Raw genomic sequence first — 21,487 nt, 5'->3', positions numbered from 1 at the left:
ACAGCATTCATCTTGCACTGGCAACCTCTCTTGAACACTTATGACTATTCAACTAGTTTTCACAATCTGTTGTCCTGTAAAGTAATAAATGGGCCAAATTTTCAACATGCCAATTAAAATTCCATTTTTCATGAGTTCCTTAATCGAGTGCAAGTCATTATGTGCTTTGTTGATTCTTAAGTGCAAAGATAATTGCAATGGGCAGCATGAAAGTGGTTTGATTATTGCCTGTCGACTCTTGTGAATTCTAATAGGTCTAATTGCATAGCATCCATTCATCATCTCGGCATCACTTCTTTTTATTATTAGCTCTCCAAATTGTTATGTGCTCAGAAAAAAGTGTTGTAGTATATCAGTGCTGACATGCTACCTGGCCTATTGTAATTTTCAACCCTTACCGCATGTTAGCATTGAAATTAAAAGTTTATTTTGCAGTGCCCTTTTCCAGAAACTAATTAAAAAATTTGCCTCCATGAAGAAATGAATACTGTCTAGCTTTGAATTTGCATTTGTGATACTTCCACTAAACAACAGTCAAGACCTTTTTACTTGTCCAGATGATACCCATAAAACCAGAGCATAACGTGCTAGTTGGAAAACATATGTCAAGGCTTTATGAATCTTTTTTGTTGTTGAACATTATGAACATGGTAAAATCCTCTCCAACAAAAACTTTATTGAGAAAAAGGCAGGAGAAAAGGTAACCTATAGATGTGGTGAACTTGCAGGTCAGTGCAGGCTATGGTCTCACAGGTTGAGCAGCTACTGTAATTAATTGGTTTCAGAGTAGCAGCCGTGTTAGTCTGTATTCACAAAAAGAAAAGGAGTACTTGTGGCACCTTAGAGACTAACAAATTTATTTGAGCATAAGCTTTCGTGAGCTATAGCTCACTTCATCGGATGCATTGTATGGTAACACCCATTGTTTCATGTTCTCTGTAAATATAAATCTCTCCACTGTATTTTCCACTGAACGTATCCGATGAAGTGAGTTGTAGCTCATGAAAGCTTATGCTCAAATAAATTTGTTAGTCTCTAAGGTGCCACAAGTACTCCTTTTCTTTTTGCAATTAATTGGTAACTGATTGCCTTGTCTTTTGTAGTCGTTGAAAAGAAAAGGTCAGTTTAGTCATGGTCAGGGGTGAGTCCAGGGCATCTTTGTGTGTGTTCAGGCCACTTACTATTTTTACTATTGGCAAGGACACTCTTCTCAAGGGCAAGTCTTCTAATGGGTTGACGACTGAGATCAGCCAGATTCACCCACATGAGAACATACTTTAGGCGAATGGCGGCATGGGCTGTGCCCCTCTTATTTTGGGCAAAGGATCTATCCCAAGACTTGCATCCAAGTTTTAATGACTATTTAACTTTGTTAAGGTTGTCGTCTGTTTATTGGCAAAAGAAAGTGATGTTTGTGTTAAACTTGCCCATCTTATCAGCAGTGTTCAGAAGAGTAACAGCTGTATCATTAATAAAGTATACAGGAAGTAAGGCTGAGACACTGATTTTTCCCCTTTTCATTCCTGATTTCTTTTCTCCGTATCTGCAAGAGTAACATAGATAGACTTGTGAGATAACTTTTTTCTTTTCATCACATGTGCTGTCTGTCAGTATTTTACTATTAAACTCTGAAGTGTTCATGTTTCCATATGATTTGCTGGTTTGCTTTTTAAGCGGCATGCAGGACAATGAATTCCTGGTGCTAGCATTTGTTTCATTGCCTGCTGATGAAACGACATTTTGACACTACTGTACATCCCAGAATGAGAGACTTAGAGTAGACGCTCAAATAAATATATCACAGATACTCTGCATGCATTGCATTTCCACAAGTTAGGATCTGGGTCATGTTGATATCAGGAGGGCACTTTAGCCAGGCTTCAGCCATCTGAATTAAAATAAAAATTATGATATAAAATGAGATTCCTTTTCTAGGTATGAGGCTCACTTTACAGTTGAAAGAGCTGTCCCGATATTTCTGTTATCATACTTGTATAAGGCAGTTACACTAACACTGTCAACTTGAAATCTAGTCAATTAAAAAAAAAAAGAGTTTTTAAATTAACTTCATGAGCTACTCCTGCCCTAGATTCTATTGTCAAGATTGGGATGTATGTGGTGAAGAGTTAAATCAATTTTTTTTTATTTTAATTTTTTCTCTCTTTGTTGCTGGGTATTGTGGGGGAAACAACATAATAGGATTATGGACTAAAAGCTGTAAAATACACAAAGTAAACAAAATGAAAATGCAGAAAATAAAATCTTTTCTTTAATCTTTTTCAATGGGAATAATCTCAGTGTCATTTCTAACAATAGTAGGTAAAAAAGTCTGATTGTTAAATTGAAAGTATCCCTTAATAAAAATGATAAATAATAAAATAATAATTATGATTTATTTGTATTACTATATTGCTTAAGGGCTCCAGTCAGGGACCATGATCCCATTGTGATAGGTCCTGTACAAACACAGAATAAAAAAGAGTCACCTCACTTGATCTTCTGTGTTCCAGTCCGCTGACTGGTAATGATAAAGTTATATGAAGGGAGAACTTTACTGTATAGCAGGGGCTGCACTGGGGCTGAGCTGTCCTGTTTAAATTATAGTATTGCCAACCCCAAGTGTTCAAAAATCATAAATCAGACTGCAAAAAATCATGACTGGCTTAAAAATCGAAATGCTCTCTACCTCAGTCAGAACAGCATACAGTGGGAAGTGCAATTAGAAAGTCAACATTGGCCACTCTCCCGTGATGGTGATTCCAAGGTATCTCCTATTTTAAATATGGGATGATTCCACCAGTACTCCAATTACTCTGGGTGTTAGATGCTGATGTTTTCAAGGCACATACATGGTAGTTTCATCTAATTTATGTTGAGTTCAGTTCATGTTCTTTAATTTTATGCTGGGTTTTCAAAGGCATGAATGCAGTAATTTCACGTCATTTTACAGGTACACAGTAATTTCCAAAGAAGTTGCAATGCTGGTCATATATAAGTGTATGTCTTTATATTTATGGCACCTATCACAGTTGTACTGAATACCTGCGGAACCCTGCTCATTTTTGGGTGGACTGTACAATCCCTAACTTGCTTCTCCTGCCTGAACAGACCTTATTTTTGTTTCATCTGCTAATGGGCAGGTTCTGATCTCAGTTATATGCTACAAATTCCTTAGGTTTGAATGGAATAGCACTGTTGTATGTGAGCTCATATTCTGGGCCTTATATTTTATGACCAGCATGAGTGCCAGAAATGCCATGTTTTTTACTTGCATCACTGCATTTTCAGGCTGCCTGTGCACCCTTTGGAGTTAGTGGCAATTACTGAGAACAAGCTTTATGTTTTTTTCCAGCTTCCCATGGATTCTGAGAGATCCTTCTCATCTGGAAACCATTTATGGAGTACAGGTTTCCTTGATTTCCCTGTGGGATCTCTCAGACTCTCTAAATTTCCCTACCTTCCCAATAGGGACTATTGCTTTGTAGTTCTCTCTCCTTTATCATACTTAAAACATACACACAATACATAAAGGGGAAAACTGATTAATCATTTATGAGAAGCATATTCTTTACTTTTTTATGTGCCAAATATGACATTTGTCTGAAAATGGCTCCAATATTTTTTTATGAATAGAGCTTTAAAATATCATGTCTTTTGAATGTAATGAAGCATGAAACATATTGTCTGAAATGTCCAAAACAGTGATATTAGTAATAAAGTATGCTATAAAAGGGTTGAACCTTAAACTGAGCAGTGCTCATTAATTCAAGGCTAGAAACCTCATGCTGTCTCTCTTTATCTGCCAAAAAATGCAAATGTTTGTTTTGCGTCTGCATATAAAGTAGGTACACAGAGTACATATTATTTAATGATGTTCAGATCCAGGAAGGTGAAAAGATATGATGTACATAAGCAAATGAATACTTTAAAACTATTGTGAACTGGATTTTTTTAATCCTGTGCACTCCAGATTAGCACAATGCAATCTAAAAAAAGATGGATCGCTGCATTAAAAAAAGTGAAGTAATCAATTTTACTTCTCAAGAAATGTATCATTAAATAACTGAAATTAGACAGGTTTCAGAGTAGCAGCTGTGTTAGTCTGTATCCGCAAAAAAAACAGGAGTACTTGTGGAGAATGTTATGATTCCTGATGTCAGATTTGTGTCCATTTACTCTTTTGCATAGAGATTGTCCGGTTTGGCAAGTGTACATGGCAGAGGGCATTGCTGGCACATGATATATCAAATCTGACATCAGGAATCATAACGTTCAAAAACCGGTAGGAGAACACTTCAGCCTCTCTGGCCACGCAGTAAAAGATTTAAGGGTGGCAATTTTGCAACAGAAAAGCTTCAAAAACAGACTCGAACGAGAAACTGCTAAGCTTGAATTAATATGCAAACTAGATACCATTAACTTGGGTTTGAATAAGACTGGGAGTGGCTGGGTCATTACACATATTGAATCTATTTCTCTATGTTAAGTATCCTCACACCTTCTTGTCAACTGTCTAAACGGGCCATCTTGATTATCACGACAAAAGTTTTTTTTCTCCTGCTGATAATAGCTCATCTTAGTCTCTTACAGTCTGTATGGCAACTTCCACCTTCTCTCTCTCTCTCTCTCTCTCTCTCTCTCTTCTTACTGTATGTTCCATTCTATGCATCCGATGAAGTGGGCTGTAGCCCATGAAAGCTTATGCTCTAATAAATTTGTTAGTCTCTAAGGTGCCACAAGTACTCCTGTTCTTTTTGAAATTAGACAGTGGTCTTGGGGGATGATAAACAGTTTACCTTAATTTAACATGTCTGCAGATTAAAAATGCACATTTTATATACAATTGTGTGTAGCTTGAAATAGAGTATGAACAAGCTGAGCAAATTTGGATATCAAAGCATTAGTCTACGTACATATGGTAGGCACGGTAACATTCATTATGTAAGATATTTGGGGGCAATTCTATTTCCCATCAATTAAACTTTAGATATCCCTTTTCAGGACTAATATGGCAGTGCTTATTGTGTAGATCGACTGATAACATTTACAAATTAGAGACCTTAATGCTTTGTCTTGGTATCATATTTTTTTAAATATTCAGCTAAACACAATACATTAGTTTTCTCTTGAAAATACTTACAGTTTGGTCTATGATTGACAGGGCACAGCTTCATTATGTAGTTGGCTAGATGGACTGATTATGGATATGAATACGCGAATGGGATAAATTAAAGAAATGTGTAATTGATTCTAGACTTGGTCTGCCAGTTCATTAACAGTCTGAATGTGGTGCACTCACTTCTGAAAAAGAGAGAATGAGAGAAACTTATTTGTACTTTTCCATTTGCTTGAGAATTTATTAAGCTAATATTTTTGCAGGCTAACTTTACACTTTGCAAAGACCAAGAAAGGAATATTTGTAAATTACATCTGTGCCTTCCATATTCATTTTGGATTACAATCACATACTTTTCAATTTGCAACTGAATGTTGTTTTTCATCCTTCTCTGCTCTTCCTCCATTTGCATTTTGTATGTATGGCACAGCAGAATATTATATGTGGTTCTGGTTTTTTACAGATCTTCAGGGTGATGCTTTTGAAGTGTTGAATAAATGTGCAAATTATATTTATGTTCATTGTTGTCTAAATAGTAACAGGAATGGTGAAATATTCAAGGGCCTGCTATACCTCAAAATAGGTTGTGGTTTATGCAAGACTCAGATGTCCACTCCTGGTTATGCTGATCTGGAGCAAAACCAAGCCAAAGTAAACAGAGATAATATAGAATCATACACTGAGATAAATGCTTAATTGTCATGGTCTGTCCTCTTTGACCACTGAGGCCCCTAGCCAGGTGTCTGATAATCAGTTCAGTATAGCTCATATAAGATACAACTTTGCAAAAAGGAAGCAACACCTTCAGTTTCTTCCTACTGTGTCTCACAACACGCACTGCTGGATTGCCACAGCTGTCTGCTACAAGAAATGTCTTAGAAATCCTGGTATAAATTAAATTGTTCCCTCGGTCCCATAGGTGACTCTCCTTACGTTTAGCAGCTCTAAGCGCTGTAGTCCTTGTACCAACCCTATCTCTTCCACGTCTGTCTTCCCCAGCATGCACTGGAACGAGAGAAAATCCCTCTTCCTTTTAAAAGTACAAACATTTTCATCTCTCTGGGATATTATCACTGAAAGCAGTTGGATCCATTTCTATGTGCTGAGTAAAAATACGCATTCAACATAGGCACTGCCCCTCGGTGAACTGTTAAAAATTGATGTACAATGATATGGTAAATGATATACAATCACATACACACAGCTTTCTCTCTAAACTAAATTTCTTGTCAGAGACACTTGGCTTTGCTGCAGACTGAGCAGAGTAAGGTTGACGTTTTAAAGGAACACTGGCAACTTAATTTTGGTATTAAAATGAAAGTTTTTAACCAATTGCAATTTGTTAGCCCTCACTAAGATCTGATTATTTCTTACACCTTTTTTGTTTAACCCTACATACTGTGGAAGGGGTCTCCATGCTGGCCCTGCATAGGCTAGCATGGAAGGCCACTTTAGGTTAGACTGGGGCAGGCCAGAGAAAAGCACACAGATCCACGTTTACACTAATACAGTAGCGCCAGTACCCCTAGGCAACTTGCAGTGATGGGCTGTGGCCATGGGGGAAAGGTGAGTAGTGCAGTACCCAGCCCTGATGTCCAGAGTTAAATGTTACCTCCCCAACTTCTCCACATTCCAGCCACATGGAGTCCAAATTACTCAGGCTCTAGGCAGATAGAGCATTAAAACCTTACTGCTCTCCATGTTTCTTTCTCCCATTAAATATCTGTGTTTCAGATTATTTTCCCCCAAACATAGTAGCCTGCATTTTGATGTTTTCTGCCCATGTTTCTAATCTCTCTAGGTCCCTTCATACTAGTCCTCTCTGTTTTCACTGGTGTTGCAATTTTACCCAGTTTAATATCCTTTCTCCTATTTTCGCAAATATGTTTCATTTACTCTTCCAGAGCATTACTGAGCATACTAAATGAGAACAGACCTAGTGCAGATCCCTGAAGTACTGTGCTAAACACCTCTCAGCTCAATACTTTGCCATTTATCATTACTCTTTGTTTATGTTCCAGAAGCCGGTATTCAGTCCCTTTAGCTGTGTTCCTATCCATGCTAACTTCAATTAATCTGGAAAGCAAAATCTCATGTAACAAATACTGTATGAAATACATTAAAAAAACAAAATCTGAGTATTTCTACCATTTTTGCCTTTATCCACTAATTTTGTAATGCTTTTATAAGAGTATAAGAACAGCCATACTGGGTCAGACCAAAGGTCCATCTAGCCCAGTATCCTGTCTTCCAACAGTGGCCAATGCCAGGTGACCCAGAGGGAATGAACTGAACAGCTAATCATCAAGTGATCCATCCCCTGGCGCTCATTCCCAGCTTCTGGCAAACAGAGGCTAGGGACACCATCCCTGTCCATCCTGGCTAATAGCCATTGTTGGACCTATCCTTCATGAATTTATCTAGTTCTTTTTTGAACCCTGTTGTAGTCTTGGCCTTCACAACATCCTCTGGCAAGGAGTTCCAGAGGTTGACTCTGCGTTGTGTGAAAAAATACTTCCTTTTGTTTGTTTTAAACCTGCTGCCTATTAATTTAATTTGGTGACCCCTAGTTCTTGTGTTATGAGGAGTAAATAACACTTCCTTATTTACTTTTCTTTCAAAACAAAAATAACCATGTTTGTTTGGCAAGACTTGTTCTGTGTAAAGCTAGCTCCTTATTGCTCCCCATATGCTGTTATTTTGCAGAACTTTAGTGATTTTTTCCTTTAATTGTATTTCAGTATATTGTTGGGGATGGAATTCTGACTAACCAAACTAATGGGGCCATGGTCAAGATACCCACTGCAGAATTATTTTTGGGAGGGATCCAGGATTGTGTTGTCACAAGGCAACCACAGGAATATGAAAACAGAGTGAAACATCCTGACCCTAGGCAACACTTGAGGGTTGAAACCAGAAACTCTTCCTAGATGTATATAAATAAAATAGTCCAGTCTGGGCCTATCGGTCCTTAACATCATGAATTCTTTTTTTGTTTGCCTGCATCAGCATGTTCATGGAGGATTTAGCCTTTGTGCCAGACCCTAATATATAATGAGATAGTGTATACATAGACAATGTATGCATGTATATATTAATTTTATTGGCAAAGTGTAGCAATAAAATCTTCACTCCCTGTTCATCTGCTGACCATACAATGTATTGAGACATTATTATTACACTGCTAATAAAGTCCTGCTGTATCATGTGTTTGTGATAATGATGTGCTTGGAATAGCAATTCACCAGAGTGATAAGCAATTAAACAACAAAAGTCATTTTCTTACCCCTTAACGCAAATTTAGAACCGCGTTGACAGACATGACAGGTCATTGCATTAGTCAATAGGACCACCTGTTCCTGATTTCTATAAATTAACATACAAGAACTATTTAATCACATTTAAGGGAACCTATTTACATTAAGTGCCTAGGGATATGTTAATGTGATGTTAACGATGCACAGTGAAAAATCACAAAAAGTCAAGAAATGCAAATTCAAAGGTTCCAAGAAAAACATTAACTTGGTTTACCCCCATGTTTTGGATGTGCTTAGGATTTGCATTTTACAACACAGAGATTAAAAGGATAAAGTATATATTTAACCAGAAAAACAAAAGCAGAAATTCTTCCAATTGGAAAGAAGGAACACAGTAACTAACTCAGGATTTGGGCTTTAGTCCAAAACCCCATCCTGCAGTTTATTAATAAATTATAATTGTAATTCATTTTCCCATTTCAGTTTCAGCTTTTGGATAGCTGTACCTTCAAATACATATTGGATCAGTATTAAAAAACTTGGAGGGAATCATTTTATGATCAGTCCTCTTCTCTTACACAGCTTTTCTATTTTCCGTTATGTTTGTTTCATGTTCATTTTGTTTGTCTGTTGCTTGATGTATTGTTGTGAGTTAAATATGTATGATGGTACCCTCTAATTCTAGTTTCCGTAAATGTGTAATGGCCTTGGAGGAGAGCAGTTTTACTGATCTATAACCTCCATCCATTCTGTTCTTGAGGCTTGCCTCTTTCAAGAAACAAATATTGAGAAAATGACCAGAAGCGCCTTTTCTTTTTTCTTTAACATTGTTAAAATCGAACACAAAAACTTAGAAACTTTATTTGCAAAGTTCCTACTTGGGGCATTGCTATAGTCATATTTTATAAACACCTGGTATGAAAGGTTTCCTAATGGAAATACTGACACAAGCCTGTCACTTCCAGCATAGGCAAGTTATAAACCAGCTACGTTATTTGTTTTAGTTAGGTAGTAACAGTTCTGTTTATTATATTGCCTAAAGTACACACGAAAAATAGTGTTTCTGTGAACTCAAGGATAAAACCATCTTACCTGTTTGGATCACCAGTTGTCATCCTACTTGTCATCTGACAAAGACTAAATGTCTGCTTCGCGTTTCAGTTTTTTTAAACAATTTAGAAGGGCACTGCTGTAGTTACTATATAGCAGCTGTGACAATCAACAGAAATTATCCAGTCTGTCCAATCTTGTTCCTATAACTAGAAGACATTACTGTGATTAAAAGGAGAAGAATGGTAGTTGCCCTTTTATGTGCTTCTCATTGTGTATTTATAGTAGTTAGGAAGGCAAGCTGTATAAATCCTTCCAAGTTTGATTCATACTGGTTTCATGAAGTTTCCTATCAGCTATCATTCTGCTGTATTTATATTCATTTGGGTTCTCTACAGTGTGCATTCATCAACTAAAAAAATGCTAGAAGCAAAGTTCAGTTCAAATTAGGCAAGTTTTGTGAAGTTCTAAGAGTCTGTGATTCTGCGTGTCCATGCCAGAAACAGAGTGGGATGGTGGCCACCTCAGAAAATTCAAGAGAAATCTGGAAAGATTCAGAGAGAGATTGGGTGTTTATATGGATAACAAGAATATACTGTTATAACAGTTAATGCAAACAAAGTTTTGGAAGGGGATAAAAAGTCTCATGCTTCAGCATTTAAGCCAGTCTTTATTATGGGTTAGGATGAGACCTTCCCAGGAGTAAATTATCCCACATATGTCTCCTGTGACATTCTTGCATCTTCCTCTGAGTCATCTGTTGCTAGCCAGTTTTGATGACAGGATGCTAAATTAGATGGTCTTCAGGTCTGATAAAGTCTGGCTATCCCTATGTTCCTTTGTGGAAGGCAACTGATGTTGGTGGAACTTGAGAAGATCAAGTGCATTTATAGATATTAGATCAATTCACCTTTGATTTGACATGTCCTCCAATGTACTACGCACATGCATTGCCGCAAGAAGGGGGAAATTGTGGTTTTGGCAAACATATAGATGCTATGATTTCCACAGCAGCCACAACTTGGTCCAGAAATTCTAAGGATGCCAACACTTGGAAATGCATGCAAGCCATTCATGTGTGGTGTAGAGGTATTAGTTGACTGGTGTGACTAGCTTCTGTGTGAGATGAGAACTGTCTGATTACTGTAAACAGCATGATATGGCAAGGAGGTCAAGGTATAGTACAGGACAATGTACAAGAGAGTGGGTCATCCCTGATTACTGCTGCCACGGTGGATTGTGGGGGACTATCCACAACACACAAAAAAGGATGTAGCTACCTGTCATCTTTACTCATCCTGGTGGTGTTACTGCATGTAGAAATGGGATTTGAAAAGTAAATGTGCTCACTATATGCAACTTTTAAACAAAATTTAGAAATATTTTTAATGATAAATTTTAGTTTATAGTTTTTTAAGTAATTTTACTTCATTTTTTCAGAGAGCACCCTGGTTTAAGAACTTTATATCTGGTATTGTAGGACCTGGTTACTATGTCAATGAATTCAGAAGAATTCTACTGCAATCCCTGGCTCTACTCTCTCTGTATGTGTTGTTTCTTTAGACAGAATTAGTTGGTTTTTTTAAATTGCATAGTGTTTTGATTGAATCTTTTCTTATGTGAAAGGTCTGCTAATCCCTTGGCAATTAACACTTTCATAGGTCAACAAAGTTAAGAGGAATGTGCTTATTTTTTTTAAATGGTCTTTAAGAAAAGCTCCCAGAGATTTTAATGAAAAAGAATGACGCACATCACATTCTACCTGTCAGTGGTCTTGATGGTAAAACTTGAATTTTAAATTTTCTCCCCATTGTTGGAATTCTAAGGAATGGCAATGACTGTTAGAAATTGTTCTACAGCATTTACAGAAACTCTTAACTACAGATTAAAGTATTTATGGAGCCATTTTATTTACGGTGTAAGTAGTAGGCAGCTTGTAACAGAAATAATATACAGTTCAGTACATTTTTCTCATTTTTGCTTTAACTCAAATGTACTACTACTTTAAAATGTAACTTTACAGTTGTTTTCATTTCAGTTAATCTCCTACAAAAGTATTATCTCATGGATAATATTATGTGCATTTCTTACATTATTGTTTAAATCTTTGTGCCAGGTACAATAACTGCAGATGATAGCTTGTAATGTTGCAATAGTGGTCCAGAATCAGGAGGCCATTAATAATTATAGAAACATAGGGTTAGAAGGGTCATCTAGGCTAACTCCCTGCCAAGATTCAGTAAAGAAGCTTCCACAACCTCCCGAGGCAGTCTGTTCCATTGTCCTACTGTTCTTACAGTTGGGAAGTTTTTCGTGAGTTTCAATCTAAGTCTGCTATGCTGTTGTTTGAACCCATTGCCCCTTGTCCTGCCCTTCGTGGCAAGAGAGAACAACTTTTCTCCATCTTTTGTATAGCATCCTTTCAAGTATCTGAAGACCGCTATCATATCCCCCCTTAATCTCCTCTTTTTGAAACTAAACATGCCCCGTTCCTTCAGCCTTTGCTCTCATGGCTGCCTTCCATCCTTTTGATCACCTTTGTCACTCACCTCTGGATCCTTGCCCATTTCTCTACATCCTTTCTATACATGGGTGACCAAAATTGGACACAGCACACCAGCTGAGGCCTAACAAGCACCTGTAACTTACATGTTATACCTCTGTTAATGCAACCTAAAATTGTGTTTGCTTTTTTTGCAACAGCATCGCATCACTGATTCATGTTGAGGTTGTGATCCACCACAACTCCCAGATCCTTCTCAGCCGTGCTGCTGCAAAGCCAGTTTTCCTCTATGTTGTATTTGTGCATTTGGGTTTTCTTCCCTAAGTGTAGCACCTTCAATTTGTCTTTGTTGAATTTCATTTTGTTGTCTCCAGCCCTGTTTTCCAGTCTATCAAGATCCCTAAATTTTAGCTCTGTCCTCCAGAGTATTTGCAACCCCAACCCCCAGCTTTGTGTCATCTGCAGACTTGATCAGTATGCTCGCTATACCTACATCCAGGTCATTAATAAAGATGTTAACACCAGCCCCAGAACAGATCCCTATGGAACCCCACTTGAGACCTCCCTCCAATCCATTAATAGTTACTCTTTGTTTGTGATTGTTTAACCAGTTATGTATCCACTTAATGGTTGTTTTGTTTACTTAATAGTTCAGCTTACTTAATAGAATGTTATCTGGGAATGTGTCAGAAGCCTTGCTGAAGTCCAGGTATATTATGTCCACCTCATTCCCCCTATCCACCAAATCTGTTACTCTGTCAAAAAAGGAAATCAAACTGGTTTGGCATGACTGAAACTTCTTGGTCAATCTATGTTGGCTGATAGGATTACCCCTTCGTCATCCAGGTACTCACCAATTGAATGTTTTATACATTGCTCTAGTAGCTTCTCAGATATTGAAGACAGGCTGACTGGTCTATAGTTCCCCAGCTCCACAGTTTCCCCCTTTTTGAAGATGGGCACTACGTTAGCCCGTCTCCAATCTTCTGGAATCTCTCCTGTCATCCATGAGTTTGTAAATATTATTGCCAGTGGCTAATTCCTTCAGTACCCTCGGGTGAATAGCATCTGGCCCTGCTGAATTGAATTCATTCAGATTGGTCAGAAGATCTCTGATGTGTTCTTTACTTCTCCCGATCTGCATCCATTCCCCTTTATTGTCTATGGTAACTTTGCTAGTCATCTGGTCACATGTTATTTTTTGTGAGAAGACTGAAGCAAAGTAGGGATTGAGTAGCTCTGCTCTCCTATCATCTTCCGTTACCAGCTCACCACCTCCACTGAGCAGCGGACTCACACCATCCTTGGTCTTTCTTTTTTGTCTGACATATTTGAAGAACCCCTTCCTGTTATCTCTATCATTTTTTGCCTGCTGTAACTCTTTCTTTGCCTTGGATTTCCTGATTTTGTTCCCTACACACTCATGCTATTCCAAAGTATACTTCCGTGGTGACATGCCCCTCCTTCCATTTCCGGTATGTATCCCTTTTTGGTTTTTAGATAGCTAAAAAGCTCTTTGTGCAGCCACATTGGCCTCCCGTGGCTCTTCTTATCTTTACTCTGCATCACAATAGCTTGATGTTGAGTCTCTAGTATTATATCTTTTAAGAACTGCCAGTCTCCTTCAACTCCTTTTCTTTCTGACTCAGAGGTGGGCAAACTATGGCCCGCGGGCCACATCCTGCCTGCGGGACCGTCCTGCCCGGCCCCTGAGCTCCTGGCCGGGGAAGCTAGCCTCCGGCCTCTCCCCCCTCTCCCACAGTCATGCGGCTGTGCGGCTGGCTCCACCCGGACAGCGGGGCTGCAAACTCCCGCCGCTCTGAGCGGCATGGTAAAGGGGTGGCGGCGGTGCGCACACGGCAGGTACGAGGTCCAGGGGACAGAGCAGGGGGCGGTTGGATAGGGCAGAGGTTCTGGAGGAGGTGGGGGCGGTTGGAGAACAGGGGAGTTTGGATAGGGCGTCGGAGTCCAGGGCGCCTATCAGGAGGCGGGGGTGTGGATAGGGGGTGGGGCAGTCCAGGGACAGGGAGGAGCGGGGGTTGGATAGGGGATGGGTCCCGGGGTTGACCCACTAGTTGTTTCCTCAACTTTCTGAATCACAAAGCTGTCCCCTACGCATGCTAAGAATTTGCAGGATGTATTACGTTTTGCTGCAACAGTGTTCTAACAGATATCAGGGAAGTTAAAATCCACTATTAATACTAGCTCATGTGCGTTAACTAATCTTGTTACCTGCTTGTACATAGAATGACTCGTTCACTTCCTCTTCCTGATTTGGTGGTCTATAATAGACCCCCACCATAACATTGCTACTATTCTTTTCCCTTATTATTCTCATCCAGAGGCTCAGCACGTCTGTCACTCAGTTCCCGTTGGACTTCGGAGCAAGTGTATACATTCTTGATGTACAGCACAACACCTCTGTTTTTCCCATAGCTATCCTTTCGGAACATGTAATAACATGCCATAACATGCCAATCATGGCAGTTGTCCCACCAAGTCGCTGTGATGCCAATTAAGTCATAATTTTCTTCATATACCATGACTTCCAGTTCATCCTGCTTGTCCCCCATACTCCCTGCATTTGTATACAGGTATTGAAGATATTTGTCAGACTGCCCTGTTGCTTCTTTTTTTTTTTTTTGGCTTTTTAATGCAGTTGCGATTTCTAGACCCTTCTCCAGAAATTAGCCCCTTTCCCAATCATTACTCACATTAGGAGTAAAGTGATTTTTTCCCCCATTTTTTGCAGATGTCATTCATACGGTGGGACCAATAGCAAGAGGCCATATCAGTGATACTCATAAAGAAGACCTGGCAAGTTGCTATAAATCATCCCTGAAACTGGCAAAAGAAAACAATATCAGATCAATTGTAAGTACTTCATAAAGATGTATTATTTCTTAATGTTGTGTCTTTTTCCTCAGGTTTTAGCATATTGTAGGAATAATAAAAATCTTTAAGAGCATGCATGTCATATGTGGTATGGAAGAACAAGAAATTGAAAGTTGTTAATGCAGCACGACTGGAAGAGAAAGGAATAAGGACAGCCTGGGGGTGGCACAAAAGCTGGGCTGGTAAAGCAGTTGTATCTAACACACAACTGTTCCACTAAGAACTGACAGGAAGAGAACTGCTCCAATGGTTAATTTTACATGTTATGATCCTATGGACTAGAAGGTGGATAGAAAGTTGGCTAGATTGTCGGGCTTAACGGGTAGTGATCAATGGCTCCATGTCTAGTTGGCAGCCGGTATCAAGTGGAGTGCCCCAAGGGTCAGCCCTCGGGCCGGTTTTGTTCAATATCTTCATAAATGATCTGGAGGATGGTGTGGATTGCACCCTCAGCAAGTTTGCAGATGACACTAAACTGGGAGGAGAGGTAGATACGCTGGAGGGTAGGGATAGGATACAGAGGGACCTAGACAAATTGGAGGATTGGGCCAAAAGAAATCTGATGAGGTTCAACAAGGACAAGTGCAGAGTCCTGCACTTAGGACAGAAGAATCCCATGCACCGCTACAGACTAGGGACCGAATGGCTTGGCAGCAGTTCTGCAGAAAAGGACCTAGGGGTGACAGTGGATGAGAAGCTGGATATGAGTCAACGGTGTGCCCTTGTTGCCAAGAAGGCCAATGGCATTTTGGGATGTATAAGTAGGGGCATTGCCAGCAGATCGAGGGACATGATTGTTCCCCTCTATTCGACACTGGTGAGGCTTCATCTGGAGTACTGTGTCCAGTTTTGGGCCCCACACTACAAGAAGGATGTGGACAAATTGGAGAGAGTCCAGCAGAGGGCAACAACAATGATTAGGGGACTGGAACACATGACTTATGAGGAGAGGCTGAGGGAACTGGAATTGTTTCGTTTGCAGAAGAGAAGAATGAGGGGGGATTTGATAGCTGCTTTCAACTACCTGAAAGGGGGTTCCAAAGAGGATGGATCTAGTCTGTTCTCAGTGGTAGCAGATGACAGAATGAGGAGTAATGGTGTCAAGTTGCAGTGGGGGAGGTTTAGGTTGGATATTAGGAAAAACTTTTTCACTAGGAGGGTGGTGAAACACTGGAATGCGTTACCTAGGGAGGTGGTGGAATCTCCTTCCTTAGAAGTTTTTAAGGTCAGGCTTGACAAAGCCCTGACTGGGATGATTTAGTTGGGGATTGGTCCTGCTTTGAGCAGGGGGTTGGACTAGATGACCTCCTGAGGTCTCTTCCAACCCTGATATTCTATGATTTTATGATTCCTACAAAACTTAGCAGGAGGCCATTGGTCAAATAGTTGACTCTGAAGAATATAACCTCACTAATTATTGAGGGGGAGATGATTGTGGTCTAGTGAATTTTTCCTTAAAAATAGAGATGAAAAGAGATGGTCAAATAACATAATTTATAACGTCAACCCACCAGAATCCATCACCATAAATTTATAATTTATGATCTGTAAAATAATTATTTTATTGATGTTTCATTTAATAAGCATGGTTCCTTGATCTTATGAAATACATCTCATGCTTTGTATTTCAAAGGGCCAGATTTTCAAAGTTAGAAGGGTGAATTTACATGCATATATTTGGATGTGCCTATCATATTTGCATATATTTGATGAGTTTGCATACTCAGGCATTTTTGTGTGCTAGTTACAGTCTTAAATAGCTAAGTGTGCATAGACTACATTTACGTGCATACGTCAGGTAACATGCATAAGTGAGGCATGCAAATGTATATGCACAACTGTGCAAGCTTTACTTGGAAAATGTATCCACCAATTATATCAGTCAGGTAAATATCTCTAAACGGAGGTTAGTATTTCTAATGTGTGAATTTAGGAAATTCTCAGTCGTATATTGGCCAGATTCTCAGCTGATGGAAATCAGAATTCTACTGATGTCATTAGCTGTGACTGGCCTTTGTCTTTATTTTTATCCTGCTCCAGCTGCAGAAGCTCATTTTACATCTTAACTAAACTGTTTAGTACCTTTATAGAGGCTCTAAAAATACATTTCGGATTAAATAAACAACAAGAAAGTCAGATTATTAAAACAGGAGTTGGGGAGACAAGGGGTAGATATCAGAGTCTGGAGAAAATCAGATCAAAGTTAATCAAAATGACATAAAGAAGGAAGAAAATATTGTTCCATTAACTGTTTCAGATAAAACAGTATATTGACTTCGTAAAACTATTTGTAACAAGTAAGCAGCTGAAATCTAGTGAGGTTTGAAAATATCCTTGGTGATCAATGGCAGCTGTTCCTAAGTTTCTGTTAATGTCTTCTGATTTTAAAATAAAATCAACATTTATTATAGAAATTTTGATGAGGACTGTTCCTCATGGGGTAGAATTTTAAAAAGATTTAAAAATATTCTCATGTTCAATTTGAATTTACTGTAGATATTTCATTTTTGAATTGTAAGTGTAGTATTCAGTTTCTTTTGCAATGATCAAACTTCATCCAAAAAGAGAAGTGGAATGACACACTGTTTAGTGTGACATGGGCAATGTGGCTATAATAATTGCATGGCAACATCCCGACATTGTGCTGTTTATATCCCATTACACACACTGTATACTTTATAGCCCAGTCTACTTGGGCAAAGAAGGTGTTTTTCAATCAAGTTAGATCAATTAAATTAGCTCAGTTCAGTTGAACCTTCAAGCCCTCATAAAACATGTGTAGACATAGTATGACATCTTTAGATCGTTTGAGCTGATTACGTTGTAGCCGAAGCTTCAACATAAGCTACAACACCACCAACTCAATCTAAAATACATGAATCTGTGTTTAGACAAGTGTCCATGAGGGAGATGGGGGTTAAGTTGAATTAAGCTAATACAATTGAGTTAACTCATTTGGCATTTGCACCTTTTTTGTCCAGGTAGTCATGCTCTCTGGAGCCACAGCAGGGCAAAATACTACCCTCTGATTCTTTTCTGGAGGCAGAGCTGTGCTGCTGTGCATGTTGGCCTGCTTTAATTCCTAATGGAGTCCTTTTCATACGTTACAACATCCCATCAGATGAATCCAACTTTGGCTTTAGATAGCCGGTCACTAAAGAGATAAATGATAACCAGTTAGGCTGGGTTCCTTTATTTAAACTTCATGCATATACTATAGAATTTAAAATATTTACTCTATATTCATTTTTGCTCTTTTTAAAAATCCATGAGAATGAATATGTAAAGAAAACATCCTCTTTGTTTTTTCTGTGAGGCTGGTCAGTGGCAGTGAGGGCTTCTTTTTGTTGCAGCAGCAATGTTCCTCCTGGCTCCAGCCCCTTGTTCTAGTGCAGTCAGACCAGTGAGAACAGACTTGAGAATCAGATGAAACTAATGAGATACTTCGGGTAAGAAAGGACAAAATGAAAATAGCAAAGGAGGAACTACAGGGGGCACCAGCAGTAAGCCCCCAAGCCAGAGGCAGAGTGAAAATGACTCTGAGTAGCTGATAGGGGAATTGCATAAAAATTCTTGACTCAAGATGTTAATTAGGTCCTAAATATAGAATAATAAAGTTACCATTGAGTTATACAGAGGATAGCCTTGTGTTTAGAAAGTAAAGAATATGACTGGAGGAGAAGCCATCCTGGATTTCCATTTTACGAGTCACAAGGAACTGATTGTGCATGTGGGCACAATAAGGAATTGCAGTGCTATTAACTAGCGTAACCCACACCTCCTGGGGTGTGCTGTTCTGTCCCATCTAGTGGCACCGAGACCACTTAGAGAGAGTTAAAGGAGTCTGCTCTACAGCCCTAGCTAAGAAGCATATGGCTTTTAGCTGATGCATTAGAGGCTCATGCACTAAGCTCCAGAGGTCCTAGGTTTGATCCTGCCCGTCGATGACTGGGGTCTGTTGGTGTTACACTAGCACTAGATGAATAGTAAATATCTCTGTTGGCTGGCAATTTCCAGAAATTCTTTTCAGGTTGATCTAAAACCAAATTTTTCAACGTTTTTTGCTCATCGAAAAGTTGGAAAAAATTTCAAATTGGATCAACACAAACTGAAATTCTCTCTTTTTATGGCCGCAATGACTATTCCACAGTTTTCCCTGTTCTGGTAATAATTATAAACTACTTGAGTTAAATGGACTAAATACTGGACTTCCAGAACACAGCAGTGCGAATGGATGTGGGGACATCTGAGATGCCCATCATGCTTACAGGCATGAATAAGCTTAGTAAGTACGGTCGAAGTATTAAAATCCATGGGGAAGATCCTGAGACAGTGTAAAAGATCACAGGTCCTTTGACTTCAGGAAACCTATGACAGTTACATCAGCTGAATGGAAGAAGTCTGGAGCAACCAAATATATAATTCAGTAATTAAAGAGCAGCAAACCACAGCTTTTTTGAAGAGAAAAACAGGAGTAAGAGATAGCCAAAGGGACTTCACAAGACACAGCCTGGAAATCTGAAGTTAAAAACACTCAAATAGATGTAGCGGAAAGCGGGGAAGCAAACAAAAAGAACTTCAGACTGTTAAAGCTTGCAGCTGAAAAAGTAAGGGCAACAATAGGACACAATATGAATAGAATGCTAATGGTAATTAAAGGGATGAGGGGAATTAGGACTGTCACAGATATATGTGGAGCTGGGAGAAGAGAAAGGAGAAAAAGGTGATGCATTCACAAATGAATCAGGAGAGGAAATCAGCTTGTTTGAAATGACGGAGCTGCTTTTTAAAATTGTTCTTTAATAAAAATGATAAAGGCAATTAGTAAGTAACAAAAATGTTCAAACGGCTGTTGATTAAAAGCTAATAAAGGAATACTTGGAAATATGGTTACATACAAATAAGCAGTCAAAACGATAGGGAGTCTGGGCATATTAAAGGAATTAGCTAATGAATGCATTGAACCACCAGTGGTTAGTTTTGAAAAGTCAAAGAGAAGCCGGAAGGCACCAGAAGATTGGGAAAATAAAATGAATGTATTACTTAACATTTAAAGGGAAAAGCTGGCAATCCTAGAAATTAGCCCCGGAAACCTTACTTGAAGAAATATTGCGGTTGGTGGCGTGGTTGTGAACAGTGTCATATGGGCTTGAAATTGGCGGAAGCACCATCAACGAAGAATAATGATACATGGCAATTTATCAAGTGGGCAGGCGAAACGCAGTGGGGTGACTCAGGGTGCAGTAATAAGCAATTTAACATCTTTATTAATGATTTTTGAAGAATAGGTAAACAGCTCAATTAAATTTTCCTATGATAATAAATTAGAAGGTGTTGGAAACATTAGTCAGGGACAGAGATATGATGCAAATAGATCTAGAGAAGCTACAGGTAATGTCTGATCCAACTCCCACGTGGTCAGTGGCTGTTTTAGCCTTCGCTTTAATGGAAGACGGATCAGAACCAGCGCCTGGAACTAAAATGTCATTCAACATAGAAAAAGTCAAAGCTATCACATCTGGAGAAAATAATCCAGTTCACAGATACTTAGTCAAACAGAAAGGTAATAGCAAAATGGACTTAGATAATGACCCTTAAATTGGATATGGACTTTAAACATATAATACGTTACTCCCACTCTGCATAAAAAAGCCAATTCATTGTTATGCTCCTGATAGAGAGGCATCACGTAACAGAGTGGTGATAGGCTCTGTTTATAAGTAGGCTTGGCAAAATCCAACTTTTATTTTTTAGAATATTGATGGAAAATATCAATGTTTATTTTAAGCATGTTTTTCAATTTTTATCAGTTGAAGTTTTCAGAGTTGTGGGAAATTATGGGAGTGCAGACAGATTTTTAATGACGGATGTTAACATTCAAAAAATTACAGCTTTTTATTGTTAAAACACAAACTGTCAACATCACAAGTCAAAATATACAAAGTAAATGTCCTTAAATCAAACTGTACGTTCTCAAGTAGCATTTTTCTTACTTTTGCCTATCTGTAAATTTCTGTTGTTACCAAAGGCAATATTTCTGAGTGTATGGTGAAATTGACATCTACAAACAAAAATCTAAACCCTCCAAGCCTATTTATAATGCACTGATGAGAATGATGCATAGATTCTGGACAGCTCAGTATCAAAAAACATCCTGTAGAAAAGCAACAGGCAGTGGTTAAGAATTTGGAGATATTGATTTATGAGAAAAGATTAAAAATCCAAATATGAATATGGCAAAATTATAGTTTGGTGGTGTTGTTATTTATTTGTATTGCACTAATGCCTAGGGCTTCAGTTATAGATCAGGGCCCCATTGTGCCTAGACACTGTGCAAACACATGACAAAGAATTGAAATTTATCTCAAAGATCTTACAATCTAAAGACATGATACAACAGATGGATGCAAAAAACTTGCCAAAGGGAGCACAAGGAAACAATGATATGGTGCTGATTAACACGATAAGCAATAGTCACAACACACCAGCTGCCTAACCAATGTCAAGAATTTTGCAGGCATTATGGTAGAGGAGAGTTATAAGAAGGATTTGTAACTATCAATAAGTAAACAGGGTGCAAACAGCAAGGTGAAAGAGGAATTATTTAGGGTGATCCAAAGAGGTTTTTTTTTTAAGAGTAAATATAAAAGTGAACAAAGACAATTT

At 38.7% G+C, this 21,487-nt stretch overlaps 1 protein-coding gene across 3 annotated transcripts in view; it reads left to right on the top strand.

Annotated features, from left to right (window-relative positions):
* The window catches only part of MACROD2 (mono-ADP ribosylhydrolase 2), a 1,293,068-nt gene that overhangs the window by 770,358 nt on the left and 501,223 nt on the right, over positions 1–21,487 (top strand). For all 3 annotated transcript variants that reach the window (XM_043544021.1, XM_027828001.3, XM_037896105.2), the window contains exon 6: positions 14,679–14,800. In XM_043544021.1, coding sequence (XP_043399956.1) covers positions 14,679–14,800 — 122 coding nt within the window. The remainder of the gene's footprint in view (positions 1–14,678; positions 14,801–21,487) is intronic.

This window comes from Chelonia mydas, chromosome 3, assembly GCF_015237465.2.
Source record: "Chelonia mydas isolate rCheMyd1 chromosome 3, rCheMyd1.pri.v2, whole genome shotgun sequence".
NCBI classification, from domain to species: domain Eukaryota; kingdom Metazoa; phylum Chordata; order Testudines; family Cheloniidae; genus Chelonia; species Chelonia mydas.
Note: the sequence above shows the minus strand (reverse complement) of the source record. Positions and strands in the feature narration are given on the sequence as shown.